At 41.2% G+C, this 22033-nt stretch overlaps 1 protein-coding gene across 17 annotated transcripts in view; it reads right to left on the bottom strand.

Moving 5' to 3' along the window:
* LOC140728939 (teneurin-3) overlaps positions 1-22033 on the bottom strand; it is a 2305574-nt gene that overhangs the window by 106858 nt on the left and 2176683 nt on the right. For 11 of the 17 annotated variants that reach the window (XM_073048051.1, XM_073048055.1, XM_073048054.1 and 8 more), the window contains 3 exons: positions 10896-10922; positions 10091-10111; positions 7060-7206 (listed from right to left, as the gene is read on the bottom strand). In XM_073048051.1, the coding sequence (XP_072904152.1) occupies positions 7060-7206; positions 10091-10111; positions 10896-10922 (195 nt within the window). The remainder of the gene's footprint in view (positions 1-7059; positions 7207-10090; positions 10112-10895; positions 10923-22033) is intronic. The other 6 variants (XM_073048056.1, XM_073048057.1, XM_073048068.1 and 3 more) reach the window with 2 other exon arrangements.

Genomic DNA, 22033 nt, shown 5'->3' with positions numbered 1-22033 from the left:
AAATAAATTGGCTGATAGATAGGAAACAGTGGGTACTTGTTATGGATGCAATATCAGTGTTGGAAGATGAGCTGAGCTGAATGTCTCATGGATTTTGTTGAGATTTTAATTTAGGAACATACAAAGTGAAATCAAGAGTATGCCATTTGCCTGTTGTGCCTTCTCTGGCAACCAACAAGATCACTGGGCGGGGCGCCATGGTGGTGTAGCAGTTAGCACAACACTATTACAGCTCTGGCTGTCGTAGGACGAAGTTTAATTCCGGCACCGTCTGTAAGGTTGTTTGTACATTCTCCCTGTCACTTTGTGGTTTTCCTCCAGGTGCTCTGGTTTCCTAATATATTGCAAAGACATCAGTCAGTAGCTTAATTTGTCATTGTAAATTGTCCTGCAATTAGCCTAGGGTTAAATAGGTGGGTTGCAGGGTGTCAGGGCACATTGGGCTGGAAGGGCCTGTATTTCTAAATAAACAAATAAACAAAGCTAGGTTAATCCTGTATCTTAACATCGCTCTCTTATCGGATTTCCCCCTCCCCTTTCCCATTCTCTCGGAGACAAAATCAAACCTATCAATTTCTTGTCAATGCTCAACAATTGAATGCACACAGCACTCTGGGATAAAGAATCCAAATATATTTCTGAAATATTAAAAAAAATAATTTCGCATCGCTTCACTTCCCTTTTGGCTTTGCCTTCTAGACCAAGGAAGCAGCCTTCAGTGGTTACATCAATAACTTGGATTCAGAACCTCTGTGAAAACTGATTAAATTGGTTGACTGTACCAAATTTGGAGATAGCAATGAAATCTGTAAAGATAGCAGTGGATGAATTAATCAAAACTTTGAAATAGGGGATCAGAGGCAGAAAAAATGCATTCATATCTGTCCTGGGAAGGCAGGATGAGGAGAGATTGTGACAATTATGTTTACACTCAAAGAAGAATGAGAAGGGATTATGTAGATACCTACAAAATCATCCCAGAACTGGGTGGATTAAATGTACAAAGAACGTTCCTGATGGACAGGGAGGTCCAGACTAGGTGCCATACTCTAAGGATGAGGTGTAAGCCATTTAAAATTAGGGTGAGGAAAAAATACTTTGCCCAAAGAGCAGTGAAATTAAGGAATTCTCTTCTCTAGAGGTGAGCTGAAGCCAAAATATATTCAAGAAGGAATTAGACATTGTTACCATGGCGAGAATGATCAGGGGCAAGATACTGAACGTGAATGATTAGCCATACAAATATAGAATGTCAGAGCAAGCTTGTATGGCTGAATGGCCTTCTTATGCTCTTACTCCTATGATTCTCTGACAAACATATGTATTTCATGTTGGAAACAAAACTGGGAAGCAGGCAAACGGGCTGAAGTAACTAAACACGACAGAGAATGAGATCAGGTCTTGTGACTGGACTTGATCTTTAAAGAAAAACAACAGAATACTAGAAAGAATCAACCGGTTAGGCAGCATCTGTAGAAAGAGAAATAAGAGATAATGCTTCAGGCTGACGACCCTTTGTCAGTATTGCAAAAGAGGGAAATTAAGCTAATGTTAGCCTGCACATAAACTGAGAAACGGGTGGACAGGATAAAGGGAGCTTCTCTGGGAGGGTGAGACCAGGGTTGCTGTGAGGATAAGTTGGAAAGGTCACGTGTTTGAAAGGTGGGGGGGTGGGGGGGTGGAGAGAGAGAGAGAGAATCGAACTAAAACTATGAGAAGAGGGAGTGAGAATTCAGACAAAGAAATGAGGTAGGACAAGCTCAACAGATGGCTATGCTTGTGGAAGTAGAAAAACGGAGTCCATATCACAAATGGAGCAAAAATGGCCTGTTCTACACAGACAGAGAAAGTGAGTTCTCTGAAGTTGGAGAATTAATTTTTGAATTCATAAGACAACAATGCTTCCAGAAGAAAGATGATATATTGGAGTTACAATGCTCCAATGATTCCAGAGGTGAAAGGGTTAACATATGATGAGTGTTTGATGGCACTGGGCCCATACTTGCTGGAGTTTAGAAGAATTAGGAGGGATTTCACTGAAACCTACCAAATATTGAAAGGCCTAGATAGAGTGGATGTGGAGAGGATGTTTCCACATTCTCAGACTACAGGGCACAGCCTCAGAATAGAAGAACATCCCTTTAGAACAGAGATTAGCAGCAAATTCTTTAGCCAGAGGATGGTGAATATGTAGAATTTATTGCCACAGACAGCAGTGGAGGATAAGTCATTGGACATATTTAGAGCAAAGGTTGATAGGTTCTTGATTTATAAGGGTGTCACAGGTTATGGGGAAGAGGTAGGAGAATTTGGTTGAGAAGGAAAATAGATCAGCTATGATGTATTGGTAGAACAATTTTGATGGGCTGAATGGCCCGATTCTACTCCTAAGTCATACAGCTTTAAAGACATCCAGGCTGACTTTTGTGCTCCATTTGTTTGCAATAGAGTCTTAGGGTCAAAGAACCCTACAGCACAAAAATAGGTCCTTCATCCCATTAAATCCATGCCAAACTATTATCCTGCCCAGTCCCATTGACCTGACCTACATAGCCCTCCATACCCCTCCCAAGCTTAACCCATCCAAATTCCTCTTTGATGTTAAAATTGAATTGTCCTCCACCACTTCCACTGGCAGTGTATTTCATACTTTCACCGCCCTTTCAGTGAAGTAGTTTCCCTTAACCATGTCACCTTTCACCTCTGAGTTTCCCATCACTCTGAGTGGCTGAGGTTTTTTTATTGCAGATGTTCTGCATCTGCAGCTTTTTTTTTTACAAATTTGCATTTTCTAATTTTTTAACAATGTGACCATTATGAAAGACCAATCAAGAAATCAAAACGACTGTGGAATTTCACTGTCAAGTAAGGCGCGTGTGAGTCAAAGTATGCTATGTTGGCATGTTACATTGCTCTGGTCAGAATATACAAGTACCTACAATGTAAAAACACCAAGAAAATGTCTTTGTCCAGCAGAAGCATCAGCCACGAATATTCTCAAAGGGATTCTTGATCATTCACCACTTTTATCTGAAGTCTCCATCGATCTTCTGGTGCAATTATGGTGACTGATCAGCAGGAAACTCCCAACAGTACTTCCTTCCCATTGATCTGAGCTTAACTCAGATTCAACCTCACAAAACTTTAGGCTAAATGTTTTCTAAATTACAACAGTAACTGCACTTAAGCACTTTATTGACAGTGAAATGCCTTGAAATGTCCTGGTGTGCACCATAATCTATAAAGGGTATTTCTTTCTCTCAGACTTTTTCTAAATAGGGATCAGGCATTTTGGATGATACACAAAAACTGTTCCATACAAAAAGCTTCAGGGTACAATAATTCCAACTAAAATGAAGAAAGAATCACTGAACCAGCTATTTCAGAATCCTGTTTTATTAATTGAGAGTCAAGGTTGTTGACACACATGGCATGAGTACAGATTGTATTTGTACTGTACTAGCTTCCAAATTAATGTCACAGTCAAGTGCTTCACTTTAAACCATGTGCACCACTTGGGACTATTTGTATTGGAAAAAAACAGTCCACGGTGAAACCAGCAAGGGAGTAACAAAATGACAGTACTTGTGTGGAGACGAGAAATGCAATAACAGAAGTCTAATTTTTTCACATTAGATTGATTGAGATCATTTTCAGAGGGGACTGAGTCATGAAACTTTGAAGAGATTGACCATTTTTAGAGAATGCACTATATATGATTCAACATTTATATTGCAATAAACAGTTGACATTATTAAAGCTTTATCTTAAATGCCTTTAAATACTTCAGCTTTCATTTAAGCAATCTCCAACGCCATATTTAAGTTTGCTGACAATACCACTGTCACAGGCCGAATCAAAGTCGGTGACATATCAGCAGATAGAAGGGAGACTGAAACTCTGGCTAAGTGGTGCCACAACAAGAACGACTTACCCAATGTCAGCAAGACATGATGATTATTGACTTCAGGAGGAGGAAGCTGGAGGTCTTTGAGCCAGTCCTCACTGGGAGATCAGAGGGGGAGTGGGTCAGCAACTTTAAATTCCTTGGTATTATCTGTCTTGGGCCGAGTACATAAGTGCAGTTAAGAAGAAAGCATGGTAGTGGCTCTGCTTCCATGGAAGTTCATAAAAATTTGACATGACATCTAAAACTTTGACAAACTTCCATAGATGTGTGTTGGAGAGTATAGAAACACCAATGCAGTTGAACAGAAAATGCTAGAAGAAGTATTGGAAATGGCCCAGTCCATCACGTGAAAAGTCCTCTCTACCACTGAGCACATCTACATGGAGTGTTGTCGCAGGAAAGCAGCATCCATCGTCTAGGACCTGCATCACCCAGGTCACGCTCTCTTCTTGCTGCTGCCATCAGGCAAAAGGTACAGGAGCCTCAGGACTCACACCACCAGGTTCAGGAACAGTTATTACCCCTCAACCATCAGGCTCTTGAGCCAGACGAGATAACTTCACTCAACCTCACTTGCCCCATCACTGAACTGTTCCCACAACCTATTGACTCGCTTCCAAGGACTCTTCATCTCATGTTCTTGGTATTTATTTGTTATTTATTTATCTGTATTTGCACAGTTTATTGTCTTTGCACATGGGCAGTTTGTCCATCTTTGCATGCAGTTTTTCATTGACTTTATTGTGTTTCTTTGTATCTATTGATAATGCCCACAAGAAAATGAATCTCAGAGTTGTTTCTTTTTTGTACTGTATTTGTATAGTTGCATAATTTGCATAGATCCCTGTCCTCGCTGCTATTGAATCAATACACTGCAAATGTGCTTCTGGGGTGGCAGAGGATCCACCTATTAATTCCCAAGGCCAACTAATATGAGAATAATGCTCACGGACTGTCCAGGGAAGATTTAAAGATCGTTTCTGTCTAACATCAGCATGACCTTGTGTATACTTCAAGAAGTGGTGTGTCAGACAAACAGAGAAAAGCTGGTTCCATCACCAAAGACTTCCGAGGATCATTAATACAGGTTTAAAGAGTTGGGGAAAAGGTATGTGCAGGATGTGTGGGGCACCATGGTCACATGGCAGTTAGCGTGATGCAATTACTGCTCAAGGCATCTGAGTTCAAAGTTCAAATTCCAGTGCCATCTGTAAAAAGTTTGGACGCCCTTCCTGTGGGCATGTGGGTTTCCTCCAGGTGCTCTGGTTTCCTTTCACAGTCCAAAGGTGTACCGGTTAGTAGGTTAATTGGTCATTGAAATTGGTCATTCTGTGATTAGGACTGGGTTAAGTAAGGGGACTGACAGGCAGTGTGGCTGGTTGGGCCGGAAGGGCCAGTTCTGGACGGAATCTCCAAGTAAGTGAAAAAAGAGGAACAGTAAGACTCACTGGTGCAAATCGTTAATCAGGTCACGTGGAGGGGAAATAGGGTGAACAGCTGAGGAAAAACATCTTGCACAAGTGTGGTAAGCATGGCTGAATGAATGGTGCTACTGGAGGTGCTCTCCAATAAGCCTTTACAGACTCAGTGGGCTGAATGTGTGTGACAATTACTGAATGACAAAGGCACATTAAAAGATGATGACCCTGACTTTGTTTTTACCTTCTGCAATGAAAAGTTCTTTTACAAAAATAAAAATTATCACAAAAAAATAACTTTTTTCCTCAGTTGCATGTTGAAATGTGAGGATTGGCTGAAGAAGGATGAATACTGGGCTTCATCAGATTGGGACTAGACATCAGCGGAGAATAAACATTGGAGGCTTGCAAGCAAACACCATCTCTATATGCTGAACAGATTTTGGTTATTTCTTTAAAATCCCTTTTATTTCGTCTCTTGATGTTAACTTGTATTTCATTTTACTTTGCCTGACAATGTTTTTTCTAAGTATCAGCAGTTTAACATGTGCAATATTGGCTAGGCTCCAAAAGGCATCAGACTTGATTCCAAAGTGAAAATCTGTTGGCGGAATTGTTTCCTCGATGTTTCCTCATGACAGCTTCAGTTCAGGCATTGCTTCCATATGAGAAGTCACTGAATTTTATGCTAGCAATCCCATCAATTACATTCTCTCACTTCTTTATCTGCATCCTACTTACTGTCACGAGTCCATTACCTCCTCTTACTAGTATAAATTTATAACAGCCTATTCACCCACTAGCGTGTCTCAGATTCGCGAGCAATGATCCCAGCAGTGAAATGGTTAATGTACGAGGCGCATTTGGCGGCTCTGTACACGCTGGTGTTTAGAAAAATGAAGGGTGATTTCAATGAAACCCAATTGAATATTGGAAGGCCTGGATAGAGTGGATGTGGGAAGTATGTTTCCCATAGTGAGGGATCTAGGACAAGAGTGCACGGAATCAGAATACAAGGACATCCCTTTAGAACAGAGCGGAAGAGGGATTACTTGGCCAGAAGGTGGTAAATCTGTGGAATTCATTGCCACAGATGGCTGTGGAGGCCAAGTCACAGAGTATTATTTAAAACAGAGTTTTACTTACTGAAATACTGTGTGGAATAGGCCCTTCTAGACCTTCAAGCAGCCAACCCCTGAATTTTAACCCTGGACTAATCATTGGACAATTTACAATGACCAATTAACCTACCAACCGGTACGTCTTTGGACTTTAGGAGGAAATGGGAATACCCGGAGGAAACCCACACAGTCATAGGGAGAACATGCAAACTCCTTACAGACAGCAGTGGGAATTGAACCCGGGTCACTGGTACTGTAAAGCATTGCGCTAACCACTTTGTATCAAGCCACCCCAAAATAGGTTGATAGGTTCTTGATTAGTAACAATGTCAAAGGCAAAAGGCAGGAGAATGGGGTTGAAAGGGATAATAAATAGCTATGATGGAATGGTGGAGCAGAATTGATGGGCCAAATGGCCAAATTCAAATTGTCCTATGGTCTTTGAAGTGAGCAATGACACTGCAATAAAACCCGCAATCAGAAGGAGCACACACACACTCCACACAGTCAGCAGTGGAGGTCACGATTGAACCTGGACTGCTAGTATAATGGGACAGCAAACTTCCCTGCTGTACCACTGTGCAGCCAGTTGGGCTAAATATGTTCTTACCTCCTTCATTGTCCTTGCTATCTGAGCATGCTGTCTCCATGGCAACATCGCAGCCTGCTCCTCTCCAACCCATCTGGCAAACACAATGCCAGCCATTTTGGTCAAGGGTACATCTTCCATTACTGTTGCAAAGGCCAGGACAACCCTCTGTGAAAAGAATGCAAGACCATGAATTCTAGACAAAATGACCCACTGCTTTATTACGTACATCAACACTAATGAATGAAAGGCTACAAGCCTTTGTTGAAGCAGAGCTGCCATAATTTCACATGGTTAAACCACCCTTTTGAAATAGAAACTGGGAGTATTTATTAATATTTGCAATGCTCCAAAGAAATGTGCAACCATTCTTTGAGTTGTATTTGCAGTAGAATTGCCAAAAATGTAAAATGTGCACATATTTTCAGCTGAGGGCTTTTGGAAGAATCAGATACAGGGGTAAAGTTGATATTAAAAACAGGGGTCTTACACAGGGTTTCAAATCATCCACTATTATCATCAATATTATTACAGTTTCCGAGGAAACCAAGAATGTGAACGTGCAGTACTGCAGTAATGGGGAGGAATAAAGAGTGAAACAGCTTAGAAAGGAAGTGTGAATTTTGAAGTGAAGGGCTTTTACAATCAACTAGTGTAGTTGAAGATTGAGTTGTTTGAAGACAATGTTAGAAAAATCATTCTGCTCTGTGGCCATAGCTGCGGTTTCTGGTGTTCTTCTAACAAAGTTATAATGATGATGTAAAAATTGCATTAGAACTCCATGACTGTATGTCTCGGGGCCACACAGTGCTGGTCAGTGGTCTCGCCTCTTTAACATTTCAGAAACAGGATTCAAGCAGAACTAGGAGAGAGCAGGCAAAGTTTGCAATGCTGTATTTGGAAAGCACCTTTTCATGGGCCAGTTCGTAGCAAAGAAGTGACCCAGATTCACCATGCCACCTCAGACAGGAGAAGTACTGTGGTCAGGCAAAATCTCAGACCGTTGATGATTAAACACTTCAGGTCATTTGTTGCTTTTAATAGAAGCTCTCATGCTGAATCTTGTTTTCATTTTTATTATGAAAACCTTGTTAAATATCAATCACACATATTGATGCCAAAATCTGTGCTAAAGGAATTGAATGTTTGCTCTGGTCCAAAAATTCTCTTGAGTGCCTCTGGAGTATGCTCCCAAGGCAGAGGTTTAGGAGCAGGGGCAAAGGGAAGGAAGTCACTGGGATTTTCATGCATCGCATAAACAGTTTTGGTTGGCCCAGGACAATGAGTTCTCACTGTCAGTGAGAGGAACAAATCACCCAGGCATAAAATGCAATTGGGGAAGGGCAGAAGGTTTAAACATTAGCTTAAAACAACCTGTTCTAATAATGATGTCCCGGATCTGAAACACTTCTCTTTCCACATATGCCAACAGATCTGCTGATTGTTTTCAAAACTTTTCTTTTTATTTTAGATTTCTCAGAGTATTTTTAAACTGTCAACCAAAGACCAACAGGTGAGATGTGATGTCTAATGCGCTTGTCTGTTTCTTTGAGGCGAGTTCCATTTCCAGCCTGATTTACTTGAGTGGCTGTTGATTTTTTGAAATGAACTCAGTCAACTCAACTTTACCCAAAAAATAATATTCGTCATAGTAAAGAAATATAGAGTGGATGTTTACAAATTCAGGCCCAAATTTTTAAATGTGATGGAGTGGAGAGACCCTCCTGGTGTATCAGGAATAAATACTCATGCTCAGCAACCTGGGAACACCACTGATGTATGTTGTTGAATGCTACCTGAAGGTCCCTTCCTCCAAAAACTTTTTATCTTTTGAAGGGACCTCACTCAACTTGGTACGTTGCTTTACTGACACTAGCAACGTCCAAACCTCCATCCTACCCAGCCACCACACTCTTGTCACTTTTCCAAATATCTCATCCTGCCCATTCTTCTCAATGATCATCCCTTGATCCGAGGACATCACTTTGAAGGTTTGCTCTCAGAATAATGCCCACGCCCATGCATTTTCCCCCCCAACAACAGTAAGTGGATTGGCTTTCAGACACATCATTCGGCTGGTAACATGGTGAATGAATTGAAGCGTTAAATATGATTCATGGATTTAAGGGGATGGAAGAAAAATAATACTTTCTTAGTTGGGGTATGAGGAGCGATGGGTGAAGTTAGTGGGTGGGGAAGTCCACCAAGGAGATGTGATCTTAAAATTCGAGCAAGACTCTTCAGGTATGATGTCAGGACAGGCGTCTTCCCACAAGGCATGTCTGAAACCTGGAATTCAGTCTGTCACCGTGTGGTTTCATTCTGTGTGCATTTGCCTTCTCATCATTAAAAGTGTGAAACAGTTAAACATGAGGGTCTCAAGGGAATTGCATGGCTGTTCTGACGTCTTCATTTTCTCTCCGTTGTTCTTTGTGCTTCTCCTTCCACAAGCAGTCCCTCAGCATGGATAGCCAGACAATGTGACTTACCATGGAGATGGCTGGCACACCAATTTGCCTGGGAGTTGCACGGGGGCAGGGCAACAACCCAATGAGCATGTGCGACCCCTGCCCCCTCTGATTGAATCTCTTGTTACTCTGGGGCTTTGAAGCTGTAGCTTATTCACGTGAAATTATGGCAACTGAAACAGATGGACAAAGTATAGGTAGGGTATATAGAACCATACACTATTAAGAAAGAAAGAAACCTTTAAGCTTTAAAGAACTCACATTCTCTTCAAAGGAGTAAGCAAAGGGCAAGGAACAAGTGAGGTAGCTAAGCCTAGTCAAGACTGCAAGATGGACTGAAACGGGACAGACAGGGTTTTCAACGGAAATAGCAGCTTGGCGTGTTCAACAACTTAAGACACACAGAATGCAGTAACCATAAGAACCACAGCAAACATAGGCGAAAAGCCTAAACAGAAAAGGAAGTAAATCAATGAGGGGAAAAAACCCTTAAAATAAAAAAAAGTCACATTAAATGATGAGCTTGAAGACAGAGAGCAGAGAGGGATTGTTTGCAACAATCTCCCTAGGGCTTTTGCCTTTACCTTTATATCCTATCTTGTCTGCTAGTATGGACAAGGAGGAAAATTGTGGAAACATAATTAAAAGTAATGGCATATTCAGAATCTGTATTTATACAAACAGAAGAAAAGGGACGCTTGCAATTACAAGGACGTGAGTGAACTAAACAGAACTGCTAGTGCTGCTTTAGCCAATGAAGAGTAGTCGTACTGCCGGAGATATCATCCTGAATAAGACATGTCAGGCAATGCAGCTGTAGGAACATTTCTACAAACTAAATAACAAATTTCAGAAACGCTGTTAAATCGCATAAATAGCATTAATGAAAGATGAGGTGCAGTGATTATTAAACTGGTATCAAATTTACTCCACACCACTTAACAGTTTCACACATAGCTACAAATAGTGTTTGACATTGTTACAATTGATTTTTTTTGTGTATGATTAAATTACTCTTTAAACAAAAGTCCTGCATTTTCTGACTGATTTCTCTGTCTCTCTCTATTCATCAACAATCAACATCTAACAGGAATGAACTGTTCTCAATTACATTGTATTGCCACTCTATGTGACTTAGCATCTGTACACCGGTCACAAAGGTGTTAGAGTGTAAAAACGGAACTAAAGCAAAACTAATCCAGCTCGTTGACTTCCAAGTCTTTTTGGGGTGTTAAATGCTGTTAAAACATTGCAGACACAAGCTCCGTAAAAGTCCTCATTAATGCATTAGTTGTCAAAAGCTCAAACAATGAAACAGTGAAGCAAACAAGGGGGTGAGAATCATTTACTGTATATAAGCAGACAGCACAACAAAAAAACATGCAGTACCTTTAACTATCTTATCCAGGAAGTGCGCTTGAGAAACAGAACATACAAATGTTTAAGAACAGTGTAATATAGAAACAGGGTCATCTATGCAGCACAGGCAAAATTCTCAAAGCTTTTGTACACTAAGTTCCTTAGGAAAAAGTGTGATTCGTCCTGAGATAAAACACATGATCATATATTATAGATTGTGTGGAGGCATGAATCCCATTCAGATGAGTATCAGAGGTAAGCTGTCCAGGGAGAATGTCAGGAAGGACAATTTTACACTACGTAGAGTGAAAATCAGAGAGGCAGTAAGACTACTGAGGCTTGCAGTAGCTTTGGCATGCAAGGACTTTTAATGATTATGGTACCAGGATGAGTAGATGTGGATGAGCCATGATGTACACCAACTTGAAAGACAGGATAAAATGCTCCCTGAGCAATCAGAAATGGCTAATTTCTCCTACTCTGGCTGAGGGATACTGAAGCCAAGAGCAGCCTCTATTTGGTGGTCTTGCTGAGATCACAGAACTGCTTGCTCTTTGAAAGTGCAGCTCGTGATGAATCCTGGAACGTGGCTGTAATGCTCGATAGACTCTGTTCGCAGAGAAGTGTTGATTGTGCCACAAAAAGAAGTGGTCACAATCAAATGCAATGCAGTTTCTTGATTTTGGGGTTATTATGTGGGAATTAAGTTAGCCACAAACAACCTTAGTTAACAAGGTAGGAGAGAGCAGGTTACCATAAAAGGTTTGGGATTCAAAGCAAGTAAATGCTCTGGTATTGAGGGTAGCCTGTGGAAGATTTCCTTTGATTGCTAAGTGCTAGTCATATCAAAATGATAGCAGGAAGGTTCCATCCACTCAGTGTATTGAGTAAAGATATTTTAGAATGCAAGGAGGAGAACTGCTTTGGTTGGTCTGACAAATTTGAGTAACAACATTGATTAGACTGCAATAGGAATTTAATGCATGTGAAGCACTTTGGGATCTGATAAGATACAATAGAAATGCACAAAACACTGTTGTGACTCAGAATCCAATCAATTTCCCCCCCACTTTTTTGCTCTTATGAAACAACTAGAGGAAAAAGAAATCCTTCCATCAAAAAAGCAAATTGTGTGGATGCTGGAATTCTGGATTTAAACAGAATTGATGCTTCAAGTCACTGACCTTTCCAATGAGAGGTATATCAACATAAAAGTTACCGTAACTATGTTTTTCTCTCTGCCAATACTGCCTCAACTGCTGAATCTTCCTAGTACTTTCTGGATTTTTTAAATATAGGAATCCATTTCTTTACAGGATAGTTGAATGTACCTCTGCTATGCATACAGAACTCTGGATCCCTCAATCTACCTGTACACCAGGAGTTCACGGCCTTAAATTGCCTGGACAATACAAATACATACAATGTCAAGATGCTGTTCATCAACTATAGCTCAGCATTTAACACCATCATTCCCACAATCCTGATTGACAGAACCTGGACCTCTGTTCCTCTCTCTGCAATTGGATTCTTGACTTCCTAACCGGAAGACAATAATCTGTGCAGATTGGTGATAGCATCTCCTTGCTGACAATCAATACTGGTGCATCTCAGGGGTGTGTGCTTAGCCGACTGCTCTACTCTCTTTATACCCATGACTGTGTAGCTAGGCATAGCTCAAATACCATCTACAAATTTGCTGATGTTACAACAATTGTTAGCAGAATCTCAGATGGAGATGAGAGGGTGTACAGGAGCGAGGCATACTAGCTAGTTGAGTGGTATCACAGCAACAACCTTGCACTCAATGTCATTAAGATGAAACAGCTGATTGTGGTCTTCAGGAAGGTTAAGACGGGGGAACACGAACCAATTCTCATAGAGGGATCAGAAGTAGAAAGAGTGAGCAATTTCAAGTTCCTAGATGTCAAGATCTTTGAGGATTTAACCTGGTCCCAACATATCAATGCAGCTATAAAGAAGGCAAGACAGTGGCTATATTTCATTATAAGTTTGAAGAGATGTGGTTTATCACCTAAAACACTCCAAAACTTCTATAGATATACTGTGGAGAGAATTCTGACAGGTTGCATCACTGTCTGCTATGGTGAGGGTGGGGGTTGTGGCTACAGCACAGGACTGAAAGAAGTCACAGAAATTTGTAAAATTAGTCAGCTTCATCTTGGGTACTGGCCTCCGTAGTATCCAAGACATCTTCAAGGGGCAGTGCCTCAGAAAGGCGACGTACATTATTATGAACTCCCATCACGAAGGGCATGCCCTTTTCTCACTGTTAGCATCAGGTAGGAGGTACAGAATTCTGAAGGCACACACTCAGCGATTCAGGAACACCTTCTTCCCCTCTGCCATCCGATTCCTAAATGGACATTGAACCCATGAATAATATATATTATTTCTGTTTCTGCATTATCTACTATTAACTGAGGAGTCTGTGAACCCCAGGTTGGGAAACCCCTGCTCTACATATTCACCCCATCTATAACACTTATATTCTGTACTCTGCAATTAGATTTCTTTTTTGTACTTTCATATGGAATAACCTATCCGGATGACGCGCAGACGAAACTTTTCATTGTATCAGTACATGTGACAGCAATAAACCAAGCACCAATCATCACTCCTGTGGCTAACATTTTGTCACTAAACAAATGATACATCTTGCACAACATGGTGTGAAAGGAAAGTGCTTATCTTTGCTTTTTTTCAGAAATTAATTAGCTCATGTATAATTTTGTAGGCTGCTTCAGAATGTGCCAATGCAGCTGGTCACTTTTCCTCCTAAACATTCCATTGAAATCACTGAAAACTGTACCAACAGAGATGGTGGAGAGGGTAACATGCCGCAGGATCTGGTGGCACAAATCCTCACCTGTGAGAGCCAGAGCCTGGGGCTATATGACTGTCATCCGCAAATCACTGAGGGAACTCAGGGGAAAGGATTAGCTGAGGCAACTAGGAAATATACACTCCGTGGCCACTTTAGTAGCTACACCTGTATACCTGCTCCTTAATGGAAATATCTAATCACCCAGTAATGTGGCAGCAATGTATCTCAAGTGGTCTGTACATACCGACTGTGTGGTGAAAAAGGCACAACAGCACCTCTTTCACCTCAGACGGTTGAAGAACTTTGGTATGGCCCACCAAACTCCAAGAACTTTCTATTGGGGCATGATTGTGAGCATCCTGACTGGCGGCATCACTGCCTGGTAGGGGAACTGTACTTCCCTTAATCGCATACAGAGAGTGCACAGCCCAGCACATCTGTAGATGTGAACTTCCCACTATTCAGGACATTTACAAAGGCAGGTGTGTAAAAAGGGTCCAAAGGATCACTGGAGACTTGAATCACCCCAACACAAACTGTTCCAGCTGCTACCATCCGGGAAGCAATACCGCAGCATAAAAGCCAGGACCAACAGGCTCTGGGACAGCTTCTTCCACCAGGCCACCAGACTGCTTAATTCACGCTGCCGCTACTGTATTTCTATGTTATATTGAATAACAGTATGCTGTCCATACTGTTTATTATAAATTACTATAATTGCCCATTGCACATTTGAATGAAGACGTAACATAAAGATTTTTACTCCTCATGTATTTGAAGGATGTAAGCAATAAAGTAAGTTCAATTCAATTCAATGTATTAAAGCATGCAGACACGATCAGGAGGTTCAGTTGTCGCTCAGACCAAACATCAGAATGGGGAAGAAATGCAATCTAAGTGACCTTGACATGACTGCTGGTGCCAGATGGGATGGTTTGAGTATTTCAAAAACTGCCGATCTCTTGAGACTTTCACACACAACCATCTCTACAGTTTACGGAGAATGGTGCAAAGAACAAAAAAAAAACTAGTGAGCAGCAGTTCGGTGAGTGAAAATGCCTTGTTAATGACAGAGGTTAGAGGAGAATGGTCAGATTGGTTCAAGCTGACAGGAAGGCGATGGTAACTCAAGTAACTACGCGTACAAAAGCGGTGTGCAGAAGAACATCTCTGAACACACAACACATCATACCTTGAAGAGGATGGGCTACAGCAGCAGAAGACTACTGTATCTAACAAAGTGAACACTGAGTATATGTAACAGATCATGAACCCTGGAGCGAAGATTTGAGTGAAATACGTTGAATGGTAGGGAATGCAATCTGTACTTTGCATGTAGAGTTCGTGCTCACTGAATCCAATCAAACTGACTTTAGGGGATGAGCATGATGCAAGTCACCCACTCACCTACCACTTCTTTGTATCCATTAAAAATATATTTTTTTACATGTTTATCCATTTTCCTTTAATGAATTCTGTCTCTAGGCTGATTCCTGAAAAAAAATCATGTATCAGCAAAACTATGTGTAAAAACATTTTTTTACATTGAGTTGCTGACAACAGATTTCTCCCCTTAAGATTTTACACATGACATCGGTATTGTATTTCACTCTATATCATGTTGAAGTGCAACATTCTTGGGATTCAAAAGCATCTAAAAGTTACATATCCCCTCACATCCATTTTGTTTGACCTCTTTTGTGTGTGCACACCCTTGTTCCCGCACAGCATTAATGCCTGAAATCTTGTATCCTATTCAATACAAAGTTGAACTTCTGACATTCCCTTCCATCACCGACTGCTTAGTACAACATTTGTAACAATGCCACTCTCCTCCACTTGCTCAGCTCATCTGTTGCTGAAAGCTATCAAGATACAATGAAAAGCTCGCCTTGCATACTGTTTCTACTATACTGATCAAATCAATGCACATTGCATTTAACTAGAATAAGGGAAAACAATAACAATGCAGAACAAGGGGTAGAAGCTACTAAAAAGGTGTAGGGTAGCCGGACGATAAAATGCAAGATCATATCAAGGTAGACGATAAAGATCAATAATCCATGTTATTGTACAGGAGGTCCATACAGGAGTTGTCCTTCTGTCTGGTGGCACATACTCTCATGATTTTGTTTCTTCTGCCTGATGGGAGAGGGAGAGGGAGAAGCGAGAATGTCCGTCCTAGGTGGGGTTTTGATGCTGGCTGTTTCACTTCGGCAGCAAGAAGTATAGACAAAGTCCATGGAGGGGAGGCTGGTTTCTGTGACGTGCTGAGCTGAGTCCACAATCTCTAAAGTATCAAAGCAGCTGCCATACCAGTCCATGATGCAGCCAGATAGGATGCTTTCTAAAGTGCATCAAGTTGGTAAGAGTCGATGTGAGCATGCTGAATGATTTTCACCTCCTGAGAAAGTAGAGGTGATGGTGAGCTTTCTTGGCAGCGACATCAACAAAAGGGAAAATAACGAGGAGTAAACTTTCCAAAGAAAGAGCAGGAAAATTGCATTTTTCCTGTTGGTGGTACCAAAAACACAACTTTGCAGTGCTTGCATCATGCTCCACCTCCCAAACTTGGTTTGATTGGCTTCAATCAGGCTGACGTCTATATGCAGAGTACAGATTGTTTAGTCACATGATACTCTGACCCACCGAAAATATATTGATCTCATGATTACATTCCCTGCTATCAGCACATTTAATTCAGCTGTTCCAAGGACAAGATTCTGCGTGAAAAAAATCACTGTAAATCCTTTTGTTGATTTCCCTATAGATCTCAATTGTCCAAAAGCCGATGCATTTATGAGGATCCAATGGAATGATAATCATGGGATGGAACGATCTGGCAAATGGGATTAGACATTGTGGGATGAAGGGCCTGTTCATAAACTATACTGTTTTATATTCAAAGAACACCTTCAGCCATTGGATACTAATGCCCAAACATTACTGATGCCAATTATCATGATTAAGAAAACATTTCATACCTAATTTGATGTGCTTGCGCCCATTCTCTTTGAAGTATGACTAAGTTTGAAACTGGACTGTCAGGATTCACACTAAACGTGTCTTTAATCTGCTATCCGTATTTAACATTGTCCCCAAAATATATGGTTCATTTTAATTCTATATAATAATCCATCATTATTGATCCTACTTAGTTCTCATTTTTGTACCCAGTGAAGCCCCAAACAAGCATAAGCATAAATAATGTTCTAAAATGATTAACATATTAATAATCTTATTAAACATTCAGATGGAAACACTAACACCCTTGAACAAAAATTCCGACAAAAACTAGTGGATACGGCCCAGTCCATCATGGGTAAAGCCTTTGCACCATAGAGTACATCTACATGGAGCACTGTCACAGGAAAGTAGCATCCATCATCAAGGACCCCCAACACTCAAGTCATGCTCTCTTCTCACTGCTGCCATCAGGAAGAAGATACAGGAGCCTCAGGACCTACACCACCAGTTTTGGGAACAGTTATTAAACCCTCAATCATTAGGCTCTTGAACCAGAGGGGGTAACTTCACCAAATTTTACGTGTCCCATCTTTGAAATGTTCTCACAACCTATAGACCACTCTAAAGGTGTCTTCATCTCATGACTTGATATTTATTTCTTATTTATGTATTGTTATCATTTCTTTCTTTTTTTGTATTTGCTCATTTTGTTGCCTTTTGCAGTGTTTGAACACGCAGTTGCTGCAGTCTTTCATTGATTCCATTGTGGTTATTATTCTATTATAGATTAATTGAGTATGCCTGCAAGCAAACAAATCTCAGGGTTGTATGTATACTGTACATATGTGCATGTGTGTGCATATATATGTATATATGTACTTTGATAATAATACATTTACTTTGAACTTTGAATTACCGGTATCTAAAAGGAAGTAAAATTAACCAACAGTCCACTTGTTTGGAATTACAAGGTGCCACTGCATAAACAAAAATGATTCTATTTGAACAGCACACTGCAGGGAGCCACTTGACACAGTGGTCCGGAAACTGATCACTGTATTTATACAGACAATGACTTGTTCATCAACGTGTTCATGGTTGATAGGTATTTGTTAGAAAAAAATTCAAGGCAGGAGCTGTGGCCAACTTATGTGAATCTAAATCAGAGTTAAGAATCAGTGAACTTAACGACAGTGGTTGGATAACTTACAAAAAATAATGTGAACTAAAATAACCCTCTTGTCCCCATCCTCTGAGCTACTTTTTATTTGTGAAAGAAAAGCAACCCCTGTAATTTGTGAACACAAGACATTCTGCAGATGCTGGAAATCCAAATCAACACACACAATATGTTGGAGGAACTCAGCAGGTTAAGGCAGCATCTATAGAAATGACCAAACAGACAATGTTTCAAGCTGAGACCCTTCTTCAGGACGGAAAAGGAAGGGAGAATATGCCAGAGTAAAAAGGTGGGGGCAGGGGAAGGAGGATAGCTAGAAGCTGATAGGTGAAGCCAGGTGGGTAGTAAAGGTAAAGGAGAGGAAGGAATCTGTTAGGAGAGGAGAGTGGACCATAGGAGAAAGGGAACGAGAAGGGGACCAAGGGGATGGTGATAGTCATGTGAGAAGAGGTAAGGGGCCAGAGTGGAGAAGAGAAGAAGAGGGGAGGGGGAAAAAAAAGGCTTTGTTCCCAGAAGGAGAAATTGACATTCATGCCATCAAGTTGGAGCCTACCCAGATGGAATATAAGGTGTAGTTTCTCCACTGTGAGAGTGGCCTCAGTGTGACACAAGAGGCGGCCATGGACTGACATGTAGGAGCGGGAATGGGAATTGGAATTAAAATGTTGGACCCAAAGCTCCGCTTCTGCTGCACGGAACAGGGGTTTTCAACAAAATGGCTCCCAATTTGCGATGGGTCTCACCATGGTGATAGTGAGCACTGTATGCAGCAGGTGACCCCAGTTAATTTGCGACTGATGCATTGCCTCACCTGAAGAACTGCTTTAGGGCCCTGAATGGAAGTCAGGGAGGAGATGAACGAATAGGTGTAGCACCTTGGCCGTTTGCAGAAATAAGTGCCGGGAGAGAGAATAGTGGGGAAGGATGAATGGACAGGAGAAGCATGGAGGAAGCAATTCCTGTAGAAAGTGGAGAGTGGGGGGAGGTGAAGATGTATTTAGTGGTAGGATCCCTTTGCAGATGGCGGAGGTGCGGAGAAGGATGTGTTGGATGCAGAGGCTCATGGAGTGTTAGGAAAGGACAAGAGGAACTCTATCACTGTTAAGGAGGTGGGGAGAGCATGGATGTCTGGGAAATGGAGGAGATGCAGGTGAGGGCAACGTCAATAATGGAGGAAGGGAAACCCCAATCTTTGAAGGAGAAGGACATCTCTGATGTCCTGAAACAGATGTGGCAGAGATGATGGAACTGAGAAAAGGTACCATTTTTACAGGAGACAGGGTGAAGAGGTAAAGTCAAGTGCAATTTTAGTATAGCCCTTTTATTTTTTTTTTAAAAGGAAGTAGACCAGGCAGACATCTGGAAAGGTTGAGACCTTTAAAGCTCACGGGTTCCTCGATCTGAGGAGCTGATATTGTTAATGATTTCAGAGTTGGGGTCACTGGTTATGATCAGCCTGTTCCAACTAGTGGGGGAGTCACATTGAGAGGCTGACAGCCCTACTAGCTCCCTCTCACTTCAGTTCCTCACCTTCCCTCCCAGCCTCCATTCTCCATCATTTCACCTTCCACAAAGCTGTCTCGAAAGCAGCAGACAACTATGAAGCCCACAGGCTGGGTATTGAAACACTTTAAGAGCAGTGAACCACAATCATAATTAAGCATGTCCCATTTTCGAGCCTTTTTCAGATTTTTCATTAGCATAGCATGTTGCACCCTTTAGTTACCAAAAGTGCCTAGTCCAACTTCAAAGAATGAAATTCTATACCTTGAGCTAAAGAAACTTCTTACACACAGACCATTCAGCAGAGGACTCCAATCACAAAAATAAGACATTATCACAGTATTTCATTCAGTTCCTGAACTGGTGGAATACCACAATTCCTCAAATGTCAATTATCTAGCATATTAAAATAAAACAACCTTAAGTCTTGAATACCAACTGTATTAACGAAATTTAAGGTTTCTCAGGATTTCAGGTTCCACCACTTGAGCAGGTTTTTAAATATGTTATTTCCCAACTAATTTACTTGAATGGGTTTGCAGTCTGTAATCAGACTTACTCCAAATTAAAGCTTCAAACAAACCATCAGACTAAATTACCAATTTTCTACATTTTCCTGCGAGTACTCTATAATCATTTCAAGGCATTTACTGCAGCTCTGCGCTTTTGTATGCACACACATATCTGAGTGCAGGAGATCAAGATTTAAATTTTATTGCTGCACTATTTTTAGCAGTGAAGCTACTGTGTAAAATTTTTTCCTCCCCCCCCACCCCTTCTTCTATTCTCCACTCTAGCCTCTTGGCTTTTCTCACCTGCCTATTACCTCCTTCCCTTTCTCCTATGGTCCACTCTCCTTCCTTCCCAGCCCTTTCCTGACCCCTGTCACCTTCCAGCTATTCTCCTTCCTCTCCCCCTCATCTTGTTACTCTGGCATCTTCCTCCTTCCATCCCAGTCCTGAAGAAGGGTCTCGGCCCCAAACGTCAACCGTTTTATTTTTCAGATCCATGGATACTGCCTGACTTGCTGAGTTCCTCTTGCATTTTGTGTGCGTTGCTTTGGATTTCTGGCATTTGCAGTCTTTCTCGTGTTTGCAAATTATGTGGGTGTTATCATATGGGAATAAGCTGTATGACCTAATACAACAGTGGTGTGCAGAAAAGCATCTCTGAATCCACATCAAACCTTGAAGTGGATGGGCTATAACAGCAGAAGACCAAACTAGGTTTCCAGTCATGTACCTAATAAAGGGGCCACTGAGTATATATTGCCTTTCTTTCAGTCATCTACTCTCTAAATTAATCTCCTGAATACAAATGGTTAAATAAAGATACAAAACCTCTCAAAGTTAAGGTAGATCTCAAAAAGGCCATGGAATCGCTTTGAAGGGCAGTTTTTGCTACATAAGGGAGCATCTATTGGGTAACATGGGACAATGGATTTGCTGAAAACAGTATAGTTCAGAGCCTTAGAGCTATGCAACAAGGCAACAACAGAAAACATCACCTAGATGGTATATCTGGTAAGCACCAGATCATAGCAACCCAGAATACAGGAATCGGAATGGGCATCGGGCCCCTTTAGCCTGCATGATCATGGCCAATCCTTTCTAAATTTCCTGCTACAGGCACAGAAGGTGGCTATTTTGACCCACCAAGCCTACAACAGCTTATCAGAGAAACCTCATTCCACCACGAGTTTTTCCGTAAGTCTATTCTCTCCACATTCCCATCAATTTTCCCCCCAGATTCTACTACTTATCAGACAGTAGTGCAAGGAAAGTGGAGAACAAGGACTCACACACCTAAGGGAGAATGTGTCAATTCCACAGAGTCTGCACCAGAGGACCGGTCACTGGAACTGTGGGACAGCAGTTGTATTTGATGCGCCAATGTATCATTTCTATTGCTTTCCCCAATACTCTCGCTCTTCCCTTATATCCCTTGATGCATTTTCTATCCAGACATTTATCTATCACCTTCTTTAAAATATCCAGTGCCTTGTTTCTCTCCCCATAGCTGGGACTGGCCTCCAGAACACATCCAGCATTTCTGCTTTTCTTTCTCACCACCTCTGATTTCATTTAATGTCGTGAAAAGAGAGGCTTCAAGGGAGAAAGGCAAGCTTCCGGTGCTATATGTCTTTGATTTAACCAACTTAGCTTAAAAATACATGTGCTTAATTGTTTGTAAAAAGTTTTAATTTATAAATGGTAATTTTAAAATATTGACAGTGTGTTCTTTTATTTTAAAAAAAATGTTTTTGAATGTCATCCCATTTACAGACAGGCAATTTGACCGTTGTTGCTGCATCAAGCCATAGATAGGTTCACTGACTGTCAAAGTTTTTCTGTAATTGGAGAGCTCTGCATTGTACAGGTAAGCAAACGATGAGCAGGGGCCACTTACTACGATAAGGAGTATTCCTTCTCTTTAACTTATCAAGAAGCTTCCTGTCTGAAATGTTACATCAATTGACCATCTATAGATTGAGGCTGTAAATTGCAGTGGGGACTTCATCGGTGGTTTTAGTGAAGCTTCTTATAGATTCTCCCCTGCGTTTCCACATACACTTTCTCACCATATCGCCATTTATCCACTTGATGCGCAGCAATCAATAACTGACTCGGATTCTGCAGTTGCCTTGGTGGCAAAACTGTCTGAACCTCT

Source organism: Hemitrygon akajei, chromosome 6 (genome assembly GCF_048418815.1).
Source record: "Hemitrygon akajei chromosome 6, sHemAka1.3, whole genome shotgun sequence".
Classification (NCBI taxonomy): Eukaryota; Metazoa; Chordata; class Chondrichthyes; order Myliobatiformes; family Dasyatidae; genus Hemitrygon; species Hemitrygon akajei.
This window is presented reverse-complemented; position numbering and strand designations above follow the sequence as displayed.